At 45.2% G+C, this 14689-nt stretch overlaps 1 protein-coding gene across 2 annotated transcripts in view; it reads left to right on the plus strand.

Moving 5' to 3' along the window:
* Positions 1-14689, plus strand: part of DOCK8 (dedicator of cytokinesis 8) — a 227664-nt gene that overhangs the window by 153665 nt on the left and 59310 nt on the right. For both annotated transcript variants that reach the window (XM_035029106.1, XM_035029107.1), the window contains 3 exons: positions 1832-1927; positions 8631-8780; positions 10482-10595. In XM_035029106.1, coding sequence (XP_034884997.1) covers positions 1832-1927; positions 8631-8780; positions 10482-10595 — 360 coding nt within the window. The remainder of the gene's footprint in view (positions 1-1831; positions 1928-8630; positions 8781-10481; positions 10596-14689) is intronic.

Below are 14689 nucleotides of genomic sequence, written 5' to 3' on the forward strand. Positions count from 1 at the left end.
TAGATTAACATTCCGCGCCTCATGCCGCTCCCAGGTGGGTGAGCTTCGTGGACGGCTCTGAACAGCAAATGCTTTTCCGTGTACTAAGATTATAAAGGTTTGACTCACCTGGCAGAAGGAGGGTGAACCTCCTGACATGCTGAAACACCTAAGCATTTTGCATTCATCACCATTACCCGGGTGAGGCTATAAATAGTTAAAATGCCCAGAGACCTGCACATAGATTTTCCATTTGTGTCCTTTTGGTATAGCTTAGTAACTCAAATTTTAATGTACATAAGACGGTAAATTGAGTTGCATGCACGCCGTACAGGGTCAGTACCTTGAAGATGTATCAAGGACAATCTTTGCTATAATCAATTTTTGTTTTAGGGGTTGAGTTTGAAATTTAACTGCCATATATGGTAGGACCTTAGGGTGTGGTATTAGGATGTTCAAATAGTTTCAGCTCTCTTACCCACAGAACAATAATCAATTAGTTCATCTGTATTTATTCTAGGTTTTATGGTCACCAGATTAATGAAATCCAGAGAAAATACCCAGACATCATTTTTGCCGTTAGTTAAGGTGGCCACACATCCGTGTTTGCCCAGGACCAAGGGCTCCCTGGGATGCTGGACTTTTCTGTTTTCAGATCGAGACAGTCTCAGGCAAACTGAGATGAATTGGTTGCCCTACCTTTAGTCTTTTTTTTTTTTTTTTAAGATTTTATTTGTTTGACAGAGAGAGACACAGCGAGAGAGGGAACACAAGCAGGGGGAGTGGGAGAGGGAGAAGCAGGCTTCCCACCAAGCAGGGAGCCCGATGCGGGGCTCGATCCCAGGACCCTGGGATCATGACCTGAGCCGAAGGCAGACGCTTAACGACTGAGCCACCCAGGCGCCCCTGCCCTACCTTTAGTCTTGAGCTTGTTCCCCAGCAAAGCTGTTGTCAAGAGTATTAAGTAGCCACATAAACCCGGGAATGGGAAATGTACAAAAGATGCAAAAGTCACCATCTGCTACATTTGCTCTCGAGCAGTTGGATAACTTGAAGGGAAGTACAGACATAAAGCAGAGCTGAGGAATCTTCCAGCATCTGACCCTGGCAGAGAGGGCATTGAGAAGCATGAGTTCAGGCTGCTACCACTATCTAATGCAGAAGATCTGCTCATTAAGCCCAACCCATCACATTTCCCACAGTGCCATAGTGGTATTATAAAAACAAAAATCATCCTATCTGGAAGGCAGTTTAGATATCACCAAGACATTGGTTCTCTAATTGAGGTCCCTGGACCAGCAGCTTGTCACCAACACCTGGGAACTTGTGTGAAATGCGAATTCTCAGGCCCTGTCCTGGATCTGCCACATCCAAATCCGAAACTCTGGGGCGGACCCAGCAGTCTGTGTGTCTTCATGATCCCCCCGGGGATTCTGATGCACGTTCCATTTTGACCACCATTGCTACCAGCCAGCAGATTTTACGGATGAGAAAATGGAGAGTAGAGAGAGGAATGGCTTGCCCGTGGTCACACAGAGGGTTTGCAGCAGGGTCCAAGGTGAAAATAACGGTCCCAGTTCTGACCCACTACCCCAGAATGCAGAGTCACCCCCAGGCAGAGGCCATTCCTTCAGACCTGGCTGTCTTACTTGATACCTCCACCACCAACCTTCTCCGACCCACCTGGAAGGTCCTCCATCTCAAGTAACCTCGGCATTGATTTTGCCATCCACCTGTGGTCTGGGACACCTGGGACACCCGTGTCAGGAACTAACAGTTGGTTCAAAAGAGAAGGGGTGTGGGTGTAGAAAGCACCTTCCATCTCAGACTGGTTTTTGTCCTTGTCGTCCAGCATTTCCACGAGGAGCTCGCCCTGCAGATGGTGGTCAGCACCGGGATGGTGAGAGAAACCGTCTTCAAGTACGCCTGGTTCTTCTTTGAGCTTCTGGTGAGATTCTGGCCTGTTTGTGTCTGTGCTCAGCAAGGCATGAGGCACATTGCAGAAAGGCAGTGAAGTTGTCCCCCTCTTAGGAACTGACGTTTTATCCCCCGAGTTGCTCCCACTGAAAACCTGGGATGGGTCCTTAAAATCCAACTCTGCCTCACTCCTCTGCCCCGCTTCCACTCGTTCTTGTTAATGCTGCCTTGAAAACATACCTCCAGCCTCCGGCTTCTCCTCATCTTCCCTGCTCCCCACCTGGCGCTTCTTGTAATCACTTCCTCTTTCACCCGCCTGCATTTCTTTTTGTTCTGGTCCGTCCATTCTGCACAGGGCTGCTGACTCTTTTAAAACAGACCATGTCAGTCTCCTCTGGAAAACCCTTCCATGATTTCCGGTGTACCGGAAATAAAGCACAATTTTTTTTTTTTTTTTTTTTTTAGATTTTATTTATTTGCGAGAGAGAGAATGAGAGACAGAGAGCATGAGAGGGAGGAGGGTCAGAGGGAGAAGCAGACTCCCTGCTGAGCGGGGAGCCTGATGTGGGACTCGATCCTGGGACTCCAGGATCATGACCTGAGCCGAAGGCAGTCGCTCAACTGACTGAGCCACCCAGGCGCCCTAAAGCACAAATTTTATCATGGCCTACAAAGCCCTTGTCTGATTATGTTTCCCTCTGTCTCTCACCTGAGCTCATACCATCTTGCCCCCTCTTTCAGCCCCATTGGTCCCATTTTGGTTCTTTGAAGGTGCTGTGGCCTTTCCAGCCTCAAATCCTTTCTCAAATTCTCTCTCCCCTCCCTACCTTCCATCCCCCCACGCACACACATTTTGGGTTCTTCTCTTTGGGTTTTAGCTTAAATGTTACCACCCCTGAGAAGTATTTCTGACCAGCTCACACTGTAATGTATCTTCCTCTCTATTATTCTCCTCTTAAACACCCTGTTTACTTCAATTCCAGCAATTATCACACTTTATACTTGCTTTTCTGTATGGCTTATTTCATTTCTAGGATTTGGGTCTATCTTCCTTACGATCATGTCTGCCCCAGCACACTGTTGGGTACCAGACAAGTGCCAACTGATATCTACTGGGAAGAAAAAATGAGATTTGTAAATTTGTTTACCCTACAACTTCTGTCTGATCTCTACCAGAAAAACAGAAGGCACAGCCGTGTTCCTTCATTTTAGAATGAAGACAGTAATACTAATACCCCTTTTGTAACTGATTATTGAAGTGAAAAGATTTTACTATAAAGCTATAAAGCAACTAAGAATATCCATGTCGTCAGTGCTGATAAATGGAGATAAAATTTGATGTGATGTTAAATGAAAAAGGTATACAAGTGTAGACACAAACTATAGTTAACCCATGAACAATGTAGGGGTGAGGAGTGCCAACCCAACCCTTGCACGACTGAAAATTCTCATGTAACTTTTGACTTCCCAGAAACATAACTACTAATAGCCTATTATTGCCCAGAAGTCTTGCTGATAACATAAACAGTCGATTAACACATATTTTATATGTTATGTGTATTATATATTGTATTCATATGCTAAAGTAAGCTAAAAGAAAAGAAAATGTTAAGAAATCATGAAAAAGAGAAAATACATTTATAAGGCTGTACTATACTTATCCAAAAAAAATCCACATATAAGTGGACCTGTGCGGTTCAAACCCATGTTGTTCAAGAGTCAACTGTACATAAAAATGTTCATACAAACAGTCCCAGGGATTAGGATTAGGAGTGGATTAGGATTTAGTGGTAGAGTGAGCTTTATATTCACCGGGTTCTTTCCCCAGTGACATTAAGTGAATAATTTTTTTTTAAGAGAGAAGGTAGGATTTCCCCCATGAGCTCTAGTTTATTTATTTAGGTTGAAGCCTAAGGAAAAGGGAATACTACTGAACAATAGGATACAGACAACAGGAGGTCAAAAGAAACAAAAATGAAAGTCACACTGCGGAGGAAATGGGAAGCGATGTGCAGTAGGGTTAAAAAGGAGTCAGGCCCACACCGCAAAAACATCCAGGATCCCAATCTTTTAGCATTTCACCGAGTTCCGACCACTAGCTTGAGAAAGCTGTTTTCAAAGCACAGCCTCAAAGTCTTGCAACAGAATCACCAGGGGGAAGAAGGGGGTGCTTAGTAAAAATAAAGCAGATTCTTAAGGCCCTCCCTAGCACTAGTGAATGCAGTGAGGAAGAGTGGAAGCCAGCAATGGACATTATTAACCTGTCTTCCTGGGGGACTTCTAAGCTCACTGAAGATCCACTAGTCCACACCATCCCTGCCCTGTGAGGCCTCAGCAGAGCTAAGGGTCTGTATACATGGCCAGCGCCAGGATTTTCCATTCTAAAAGCCAACCTCATCCAGGTGGATGCCTGCAGCCTACGAGTCTTGGAGCAATAACGTTAGCAGTGAGACATGAGCTCTGTGCTCTGGCAGCGAATGGACTGGCCTTAAAACTCTCTGTTGAGGTGTGAGAAGTATCAATACCAACACTCCATGCCCTGTACATCCTTCTACTTACTTAACCCACTCACTGTCAAGTTTCTCCGTAAAGAGGATTCACTTCGGTCATAATCCGTCTGTAGACAATTCATACGAATAACCTTCATAATGCAATTGCATATGGCAGTTGAGTCCATTTGTCATGTTGCAAATGAAAAGTCAAGAAGCAGAAAGTAAAATTGACATTGTAGAATCTCAATGAACAAAGTCCCAGAGGAAAGCAGTATCCCAATTCAATGTTTTCACACACGTGCACACATACGTACACACACACTTCACCTGATCATTCTTAGATATTATTGAGTAGTTATGTAAGTACAATTGTTTGACCAGAGAACCAAACTTCTAGAATGACTGTTCTCAAGCTCAGCTGTGTGAGAGTTCCAGTAGCAGCTGTCAGGGCTCTTTCCTACGTCCTTGGAACCTCAGTAGAGAGCTATGTGATAAGTACCTGAGGGGTTCTCCCCACTGCACACATAGGAAACCAAGGCTAAGGAGGGTTTGCCCAGCCCTCTCAGTCACCAAGGACAAGATGCTCAAGGCTGTAGTCCAGCTTCTGTTCTTCTGCCATTTGGCCTCTCCTTGGAAGCTCAAAGTTGCAAAACATTTCCTTAGCCTAAGCTGTTAACAACATGCAAAACCTTTATATTCGGAAGTCAGCTTTAATGCAGCAAAGCTACGCTTTTGCCATTCCCAGCCAGAATGAAGTCAGCCTTTCGAGGCCTGAGTGGCTCCACCTGGCATCCTGGAGCTTTGTCTTGAAGGCAAGTTTGCATTCTCTGCGGGTGTCCCAGTGACTCTGCCCTTCATATAATCCCAGTAGCCACTGGCATCCCTGAGGAAGGAAAAATAATCACATCCAAAATGTATCATGCGTTGTACTGTGTATGTGCTGGGCACCGTTTTAAGCTTTATCTCATTTAATCCTCAAGCAGCCTTGAGGCCAGAGTTTTCTATCATTCCTGTACATGGATGGGGTTGGAGGAAATGTGGTGGCTCTAAGGAGGAATCTCCAGGTCTGCCAAAGGCTTTGTCTTCTTTAGTACCCTTAACCACAGGGAGCTAAGAATCATGGAAAAGGTGAAAATTACTTTTGATCTTGCACATTTATCTACTAGGACTCTGGGAGAGGAAGCAAAAGCTAAAGCTGGTAGCTCTCCTTCCCTCTAGGAGTCCTTGATGGTAAACAGATGAGGTAGCTGGAAAGAAAACTCCTGCTGATCTGAGCGTATGGAAGGGATTGACCAACGGGCAGATCTCCCAAGACACTGGTGCCCCAGGGCTCTGCATGTGGTAACCTAAGTGTGTCAGGGTCCTGGCAGGACACCGTTGGCATCACTCAGAAGGCTTGACGGAAAAGCATTCATCAAAGGGACAGTGCCAGGGTGAGCACAGGGGGTTGGTGGGGCACCCGGGGAGGAGCCTTTATCTACCCATTCCAGGTCTGGAGGAGCGAAGGTGGGGAACAGTGTAACTGGGACTTAGAGAAAGCTGAGGCAGAGCAGAGGATCCCCATGACAGGAGCTGGAGTCCTACAGAAATGTCCCCACTGCCAGAAGCTTGCTGTGGCCCAGATGAGGGCAGCGGAGTGGACATATACCTCTGTGTCCTCTCCCCCACTGATCCCCTGCTGGTACCTCCCCTTGGCCAACTCCAAGCAGAAGCCCAAGGAGGCCTAAGAGATGGAGTCCGTAGAGATCAGCTTCCCAAGGTTCAGAGATTGACACAAAACACCAAGAAATGGATCTCGGCGCTGGGATTGGGGCAGATGGAAAGTACTGGGGCCAGCCAGAACTTTGCACAGGAAACCGATCCCAGACCCAGACAGCGTGCGCAGTCCTCTATGCATTATTTGTGCATTTGCCTTACTGATGCTCAGGAAGCTGTTTAAAAACCAAAACAGTTTTTTTCCCCCATGAAGCCTAAAGAGAAAGAGAGGACAGCCTCCTTGGACTTAGCCAACAACCTGCGCCATTTGACACCCTTCAATTGTGTTAATGCCCAAGCGCTAATAAACAATTACTTTGGCTTCAGAGCTGTCGAACACAGGCTTTGGGCCAATTTCACACTTGCTAATGAATAAATCCCTGTGCTTCTAGAAACTGCTGAGCCAGACTTTGGGGACCCACAGGTAAATAGGTGACCTAGTTTACTCAGAACGTGAAGTTTTGCACCAACAGGCTCTTTAGAGGTACCCCTGCTGTGATGGGTCATGAGGGCCAATGGGGGGAAAGAATTTTCCAGCCTCACCCCACCTACAAATAATATAGACCAAGCATCCACTAGTATTTATTTCTACTGGATGTTCTTCTCTGAAGAGCCAAAGGACACAGTAGCTGGCAAGTGACTTACAGTCTGGAAGGAGGCCATTGATTGGAAGTACGGTATTGTGAGAATTATTTATTTGGTTGTAGGATGGCCAAGCTCAGCAGGCAGAAGCTGGATATAACAGTGAGTTCTAAAAGTCTGGTGCTAGGGTGAGTTCGCCGGAAGAAAAATCAGGATGGGGGCAGCTCAAAACAAAGAGGCCTTGTCTTCCCTAGGTCCTTTGTTAGGAACATGGTGAGAGAGACATTTTTGTCAGACAAAAATGGAGCCCAGTCCCCAACTCTCATCCTGATCCTCCCTCCCACCAAGTATGTGAGACTCTGTGAGGTACAGACTCATCTGTGTGTCCGGAACCAGGCAGGACTCTCCAGTGAAGAGAATCCATGGTCCTTACACTGGGCTTAGGATCCTATGTTCTTAGGTCTTCTCTGAGCTGGCCATGGTATTATCTGAAAACAGAAAACACATAAAGCCTGTCTGTTATTCTCTTCTTATTTTACCTTCTCTTTGTGTTTTATCTCTGTTTGTCTCAATGCTAATGAAAATTACTGGCCCTGCGTTCTTAGAACCAGGAATCTGCTGGTAGTGCATGAAAGTTCTCCCATATGGTGACTTCAGTTCCCATCATAGGAGCAGAGAGCATTTTTCCCATATAACTGGCTTTGTCTCCTCTTCTTCCAGCCCTGACCTAGGGAGTCATCTTCAGGCAAAAGTGGGCAATTAACTCCTAGGGCCATTTCTTTTTGCAATGACTCTCTGATTAGGCTGGGCACATTCACGAAAATGACCTCAGAGGGTAGGCATCCAAGGTAAGAACTCCCAGTCTTGCCCATCAGAGTGTTCCTGATAGCTCTAAGGAACTTCTAACAAGGAGGAGACATGACCCCAGATGGTGTCAAAGGGCCTTGTATTACCCACGAATCTCCTGGCCTCAAGAGGAAGTCCAAAAAACAAAATGTGATCTTGATTTTAAATGGTGGTAGGCATTGAGCTGGTGTCGTATATGGTATATTTTTAATACATATCTTTTAAATATATAAATATATATATATTTTAAATGTTTTATTTATTTATTCATGAGAGTCAGAGAGAGAGAGAGAGGCAGAGGGAGAAGCAGGCTCCCCTCTGAGCAGGGAGCCCGATGCGGGGCTCGATCCCAGGACCCTGGGATCATGACCTGAGCCGAAGGCAAATGCTTAACCATTTGAGCCACCCAGGCGCCCTATAAATATATTTTTTAAGTAGATATATAAAGCAAGATAGTCTTAATTGACTTCAAACCATAACTTCTCCTAGAGGCAATGTTCCAAATAGTGGTTAAGTTGCCAGCTAGCATAATATAGAATTGTTTCTGGAAAACTGTGCTCCCTGTTTCAACTTGAAACTCAAGAGGAGCATTTGTCCCCTCTTCTCCTTATTGTTTTGGGGACAGAAGTGACTTCAGTTCACATCAAAAACGATATCCTCAACAGTTCCTTCTGTGGCACGTGTTGGCCCTGTCATCAAGCAGTACCTGAATGGTGACAGGAGTCCTGTCCACATCTGCCTTGCCGTGGGCGGTTGAGGAAAGGGCAGTCTTCTAACACTGAAGCTAGAGAACGAAGCTCCCCGGCTTTGTGAGCAGCAAGAAGGAAGCCCCCTGACTTGGGGTCAAGAGGAGGACATCCTTCCCACCTCCTGCCACCATGGTAACCCTCTGTGTGGCAAGAGCATTTTTTGTCCAATCTTCTTGGGCAACCACCAGTGCAGATAAAGTGTTAGGAAGTCCACTGTTAATGAGCTTTTCTTCACGTCTTTCCCCCTTCTCCCCAGTGTGTAAGCAGCTCACCAATTTCTGTGCTGACATTTCCCCCACCCCCTCTGTAGGTGAAAAGCATGGCGCAGTATGTACATAACATGGACAAACGGGACAATTTTCGGAGGACTCGTTTTTCCGACCGTTTCAAAGATGACATAACTACTATTGTTAATGTGGTCACCTCGGAGACTGCAGCCCTTTTAGTGAAACCTCAGAAGGTAAATGTGTCGTTATTCTTTATTTTCTAAATCTCTGACCTTGCGCGTCTGTTATTTCCCTAAGCAGAGAAAAAGAAGCATCCTCTTAAGCCAGTAATTTAAATGTAACTAAATAAACATGATACCTAAGTGCAGTTATTACACTGGATGGGACTCTAGGGTGGGGCTGGGGGATTGTCAATATAGATACAGGAGGGAGTATTCTCGTTCTTAGAAAATACATCTTGACGTATTACGTACGGAGTAATGGGCATGATTTTTGCAACCTACTCTCAGAGTCAATGCCTCTGAAAAAAAATCGTTATACACAGAGCATGATAAAGCTAATGTAGCCAAATGTGAAGTATTGATAAATCTGGTGAAAGGGCATGTAGGAGTTCTTTGTACTATTCTTGCACCTTTTCTGTATTTGAAATTATGTCAAAATAGAAGGTTGCAAAATGAAAAAAATGAACTGGAACAATTTTAGAAGGCAACCATAAAATGTGAGGCAGGAGTGGTCATTATTAATACCTTTACCATTATTAAGAATGTGTAGAGTACCCAGTGCTCGGGAGGTTTCCGTTTGGTTATTTCTCGTGGCAAACTGTCTCAATGAAGCAGTGGTCTGCATTTTGGCAGGCATGGAAAAGGACATGCAGTGAGGTTGATAGATTTTCCAAAAGCCATGTGGCTAGCAGCAAAGCCAGGACTGAAGATTCCAAGCCCAGAATATTCAGACAGTTATGTAAGCTGCCCAGGAATGGTCCCTCTGCAGGATCCTGGGGCAGGCAGACTTGCCACTCAGAGATACTGTGGAAACTTCTCTGTCAGGTCCCTCTCCATCTCAGGGGCTGTTCAGCTTGGCCTGAATTTGCAAACGGCACATCAGAACAAAAGGAAAATATTCTTAAATCATATTTTCAGTAGAGGCAGAGAAAAGTGATTTATCATTCTGAGAAGGACATAAATATGAAAAAGTGAAGCCCCAGGTGCTCTGAAGTCCTGTAAAATCTCTCATAAATACGAGCACCGAGAGATGACCAAAACCAAAGCTCTTGCCTCAGTTCATGCAAGAGTTCCCTCTACCATGTGTAACTCTGACCTCTCTTAGGCTGGGAATGCTGCCTAATTGGAGGGAAAAGAATTTCTTATGTAACAACCAATTCTTGTATCCTGATGAGATTTTCTCAACAGTTCCTTATAAATTAAGAATCTGTCTCACTGAAGATAGTGGATACATTTCATGTTAGTTTTGCCAAAACAATAGTTACCAGAATCAAATAAGTTATGGTAGAAGCATATGAAAAAAATATGAGATAGCCATTAAAAGCAAGTTTTGAAGAAAGGCTTAAAATGTGGAAAGATGTTCATAGTATAATGTTGAATGAAAAAATTCGAGGCCCAACATCGTGTATAGGAGAACGAGCTCAATTATGTACATATGCATATGCATATAGGAAAAGAAAGACTGAAGGAAATGTACCTAAATAATAACCATAAATGAAGAATTGCTTGATTCAACCCAACACTCATGACACCTGCTAAGGGCTCACTTGTATTTGCTGCAGTTTGCAGGGTCACCAGCTTTGCTCCGTTTCTCCCCCAGGGACACTGGCTGAAATAATAGGGATCTGTCTGTCTCGGCTTTCCCACGAGGGACCTGGTTGTTCCTGATCAGGGTTTACCGCAAAATGATTCGCGTGTTGGTTTGTTTTTAAGGAAAATGAACAGGCAGAAAAGATGAACATCAGCCTGGCTTTCTTCTTGTATGACCTTCTCTCACTCATGGATCGTGGCTTCGTATTTAACCTCATCAAACATTATTGTAACCAGGTGAGCATCCCACGGACATAGCTGTGTCATTCCTGGTTCCTTCTCTTCCAGTGTCATGCTCATTGCCAAGTTAGCTTAACTCCTGTGCATTCTGGGTTTTGTGATCATTTGTTTTATGTCATTTGTCTTCTGCTGTGGACATCACTAGACACCCTGGTTCGCATGGATTCCTGGAGCATTTGCCAACCCAGCACAGAAAAACAGACAAAAGTCCCTGCCCCCATAGAACTCACCATTCAGGGACTCAGATCCAGAGATCGTTAGGATTGGAAGATAATTCAAGCTTCGCCCTTTTGGTGTTCGGGTTAGGCATGAAGAATAGAAGGAACTTGCCCAAAGTTCCATGGCAGAACACATCCAGAGCCACGGTCTCCAGAGTCTTTCCTGGGGTACACCTCCAGTAGCACACCATCGCCCTCCCTGGAAAACCTCTCCCTACGACTCCTCTGTTTTTCCTTCCTCTGCTGACGAAGTTTCTGGACTAAAGTATGCTGATTAGTGGCAGCATCGCTATATGTTTACAGGGTTGTCTGATTGTCTTCACTGGAACAGTTAACAGAAATCACGTGACGGTCACATTTGGTCTCAGACCAGGTCTAGAATTCAACACATGAGGTCTCTTTTCACATACTAGGGCAATTAATTAAAATGTGCTTGTGGAATTCGGACTTTAAAGAACCCTGATAAAATCGGCCAAAGAGACCGCCTCACTGAGTGCAAAGCAAATATTTAGAATCCAAGAGCGTCTTAGCAGTTCCGCCACCTCAGATTTTTAAGTAGGATTCTTCTTTTGTTCGCGATCCCCCTTAAATGGCTCCAGCAGTAGTCATGTAAGTAGCGGTTGACTGCTCTCGTTGCTGTTGCTTCCCTTCCCTATTCCTGCTCCCACTGTCACCACCTCCGACTCTCACTGCCACCCCCTAACCCCTGGCACCGTCACCGGCCTGGTCACCAGGGCTGGCTCCTCGCTGCGAACCAGGCACTGTGCTGCACGTTTTCTAGAAGTAGCATCTTTAATCCTTGCAGGGTGTCTTCTACCTTTTGCACATGGTAAGGTTGAGGTTTAGAAGAGTCTTGTAACTTGTCCAGATTGGAAAGAGCCACATCTACCTAACTCTGGGGTGCAGTGGATTAATCACTTTCTTCTCTTAGGCCTGGCTCTCCGTGGTTAATCTCTTCGTGACCCTAAGTAATTCATTTAACGTTTCTGGGTCTCATTTCCTCATTTGTAATAGTTTGTAATAGAAAAGGAACTGCCCCCTTTCCCCCCGCAAAAAAAGACCATGACTTTTCTAAAGGAACTTGTAATAAACCGACCTGTAAAAAGAGAAACCTAAGGAAACCTCAGAATTCCCAGAACACCAACATCTTGAGTGCCCTGAGCTCCTGACCCTGCGTGGATCTTCTGTTTCGGATTCCACCAGAATGCAGGGGTGGAGGACTGTGCCTTTCCTCTTTGCCTTTCCTCTGTGCAGTCCCTCTTAGGTGTTGAGGATTATAGGTCATCAGATGAATTGCAAATAAAAGTTAATATTTTTTTCAAAACAGGTCATTGGATGAGTTGCAAATAGTAAATCCGTTTTTCAAAAGTTAAAATAGGATATAGAGAAAGGAGATACTGAACAGCACGGTAGGCCCATGGGTTAGCTGCTTTTAAAGAAAAAAATGAATCATGACAGTAAGGCAGACTTTTATTCGGGACCATCAAGATAAGTGTGGGGACCGTTGCAATGGGATTTTACAATACGGCAGATTGGGCTCAACTATAAATACAAGGAAAAGTGGGAACTTATAGCCAGGAAGCGGGGTGGGGGGATTAGTGGATGAAAAATTCGTAAGCAGAAGCCTCAGAAGAGAGGAGGATTCTAGCTGAACCAACCTAACAGGATTCTTACTGAAGACAGGCCAGGGTGACCAGAAACCCCCCGGGGGGCTGGTGAGGGATGAGCGTTGAGGAATTGGGCAGATACCAAGGTGACGGTCAGACATCAAGGCTGGGTGGGGGTGGGGGGACTCTGGCTAAACTGATGGAGCAGGATCCTTGCTAAAAATCGAGCTCTCGAGGACATGCTCAAGGGTGGGCCTATTTGAAAAACAGCTCAGAGGAGCCTGGCTCGCATTCGGTGAAGGAGAGACTCTTCATCACACATGGATACTTTTCATTACCAAAAAACCAACAAGGCAGTCCAAAGAAGATGTCTACCTGCCCTGCAGAGGCCCTTTATAATTTCCTCTTTCGTTTTCCTTTCTTCTCTCTTTCTCTCTCTCTGTTTTCAATCTTTTCCTTTTCTTTTCCGTTAGGGTTGCCTCTCATTTACCCTCTCTTTCTTCCTCTTTTGTGTCTCAGCTTCCAGAGAGCCTCAGACTTGGAAACTGGAGACCTGTGTTCTAATCCCAGTGATGCCGTTCAACTCCTCTGTGGGATTTGGGCAGCTTTATATTGGCATCAGTAGCTCCCTCATCCACCAGAAGCCAGAGCTGGATTAGATTTATTCAGGCTTTGACGTTTTGATTCTCTGCTCTGTTGGCCGGTGACGTCTGTGGATAGTGCTCAGCATAATTAGTGTAGCACTCGGACCTACAGTGATCACGTCCCGTAATCAAGGGTGATTCAATCCACTGATCCCAGCTATCTAGATAGACTATGAGCATCATACCTGACGCAAGTTACATTCTTCCAAAGTCCTCTGATTTTATCATTTTTGCATACCCTCATTCAAACACCCCATCGTATTTCCCACCATTTATAGACCTTGTGATGATGGGTGTGATCTCAGCCTTTTTTTAAATAGTCACTGACAGTAGACACATCTAGCTTTTCAGTTGCTTGAGGTCACTTTCATCGTGCCGCTAAGGTAATACCCGTCCCTTGGGGAGTGCGACTGAGGCCGCTACTTTGGGTCCTGACCTTTGGGGAGGATGTTTCCAGAACTGCCCCTTATTCTCTTCTAAACATCACCAAAATTATTTTTGAAATTTCCGTCTTTAATGAAGTCTCAAGGGACCTCTTGAGGATACCTTCTTTCAAGAACAAAATCTTATGCTTTCACATTCTGACTGGTTTGACCCAGCAGCTCCCAGTGAGTGACCATTAAGTGAGGGGCATACGATCGGGTTCTAATCAGCTCAGTTTGCTGGTGGCTCCATTGGTCCGAAGTCAGGCAGCAAGACACACTGACAGAGAGCATCGGTTCTGGTAACTGTTCTTACCCAAAAGTCATGTTTTATTTTTTACATAGTATGTAACTACAACTGGTGGATCCTGTAGGCAGAATGACCCACAGCACAAGGGCTTCCCCTAAGATGGCTGAAAATACGTTGCTCATTTACATTATGTCCTTTATAAAACTGCTCTCAGAGTCCAGAAGAGGAGGCAGGTCTGTTCACAAGGATGAGATGCTGGGGCGCGAGGGTGTTGATGATGATATATTGAGAGTCTCAAGGCCCCTCATGGCCCCCTTTCCTTACTTTGCCTTAAAAGAAGCTGCGTCTGAGGGCGCCTTGGTGGCTCAGTTGGTTGAGCGACTGCCTTCGGCTCAGGTCATGATCCTGGAGTCCCGGGATCAAGTTCCGCATCGGGCTCCCTGCTCAGCAGGGAGTCTGCTTCTCCCTCTGACCCTCCCCCCTCTCATGCTCTCTCTTTCATTCTTTCTCTCAAATAAATAAATAAAATCTTTAAAAAAAAAAAAAAAAGCTGCATCTGAGTCAGAGCCCATAGAGTCTGGGTCTTCAGTTGTCACCTCATCCGAGGGAAGCAAATGATCTCTTCCATTTTGTCACTCTTCTCAGCATTTCATCGCTTATGCTGTGGTTTTTGTTTTAATTTTTTAAATTGAAGTCAAATTAACATACGGTATTATATTAGTTTCAGGTATACAGCATACTGGTGCAGCAGTTCTGTACGTTACGCGGCGCTCACACAAATGTGATCTTCACAGTCACCATCCGGTGTGGCTACCACATTGTGGTTTTTTTTTGTTTTTTTTTTAAAGATTTTATTTATTTATTTGAGAGAGAGAGAATGAGAGACAGAGAGCACGAGAGGGAGGAGGGTCAGAGGGAGAAGCAGACTCCCCGCCGAGCAGGGAGCCCGA

The sequence above is a fragment of the Mirounga leonina genome, unplaced genomic scaffold, assembly GCF_011800145.1.
Source record: "Mirounga leonina isolate KUSES-001 unplaced genomic scaffold, KU_Mleo_1.0 Mir_224, whole genome shotgun sequence".
Taxonomy (NCBI): Eukaryota; Metazoa; Chordata; class Mammalia; order Carnivora; family Phocidae; genus Mirounga; species Mirounga leonina.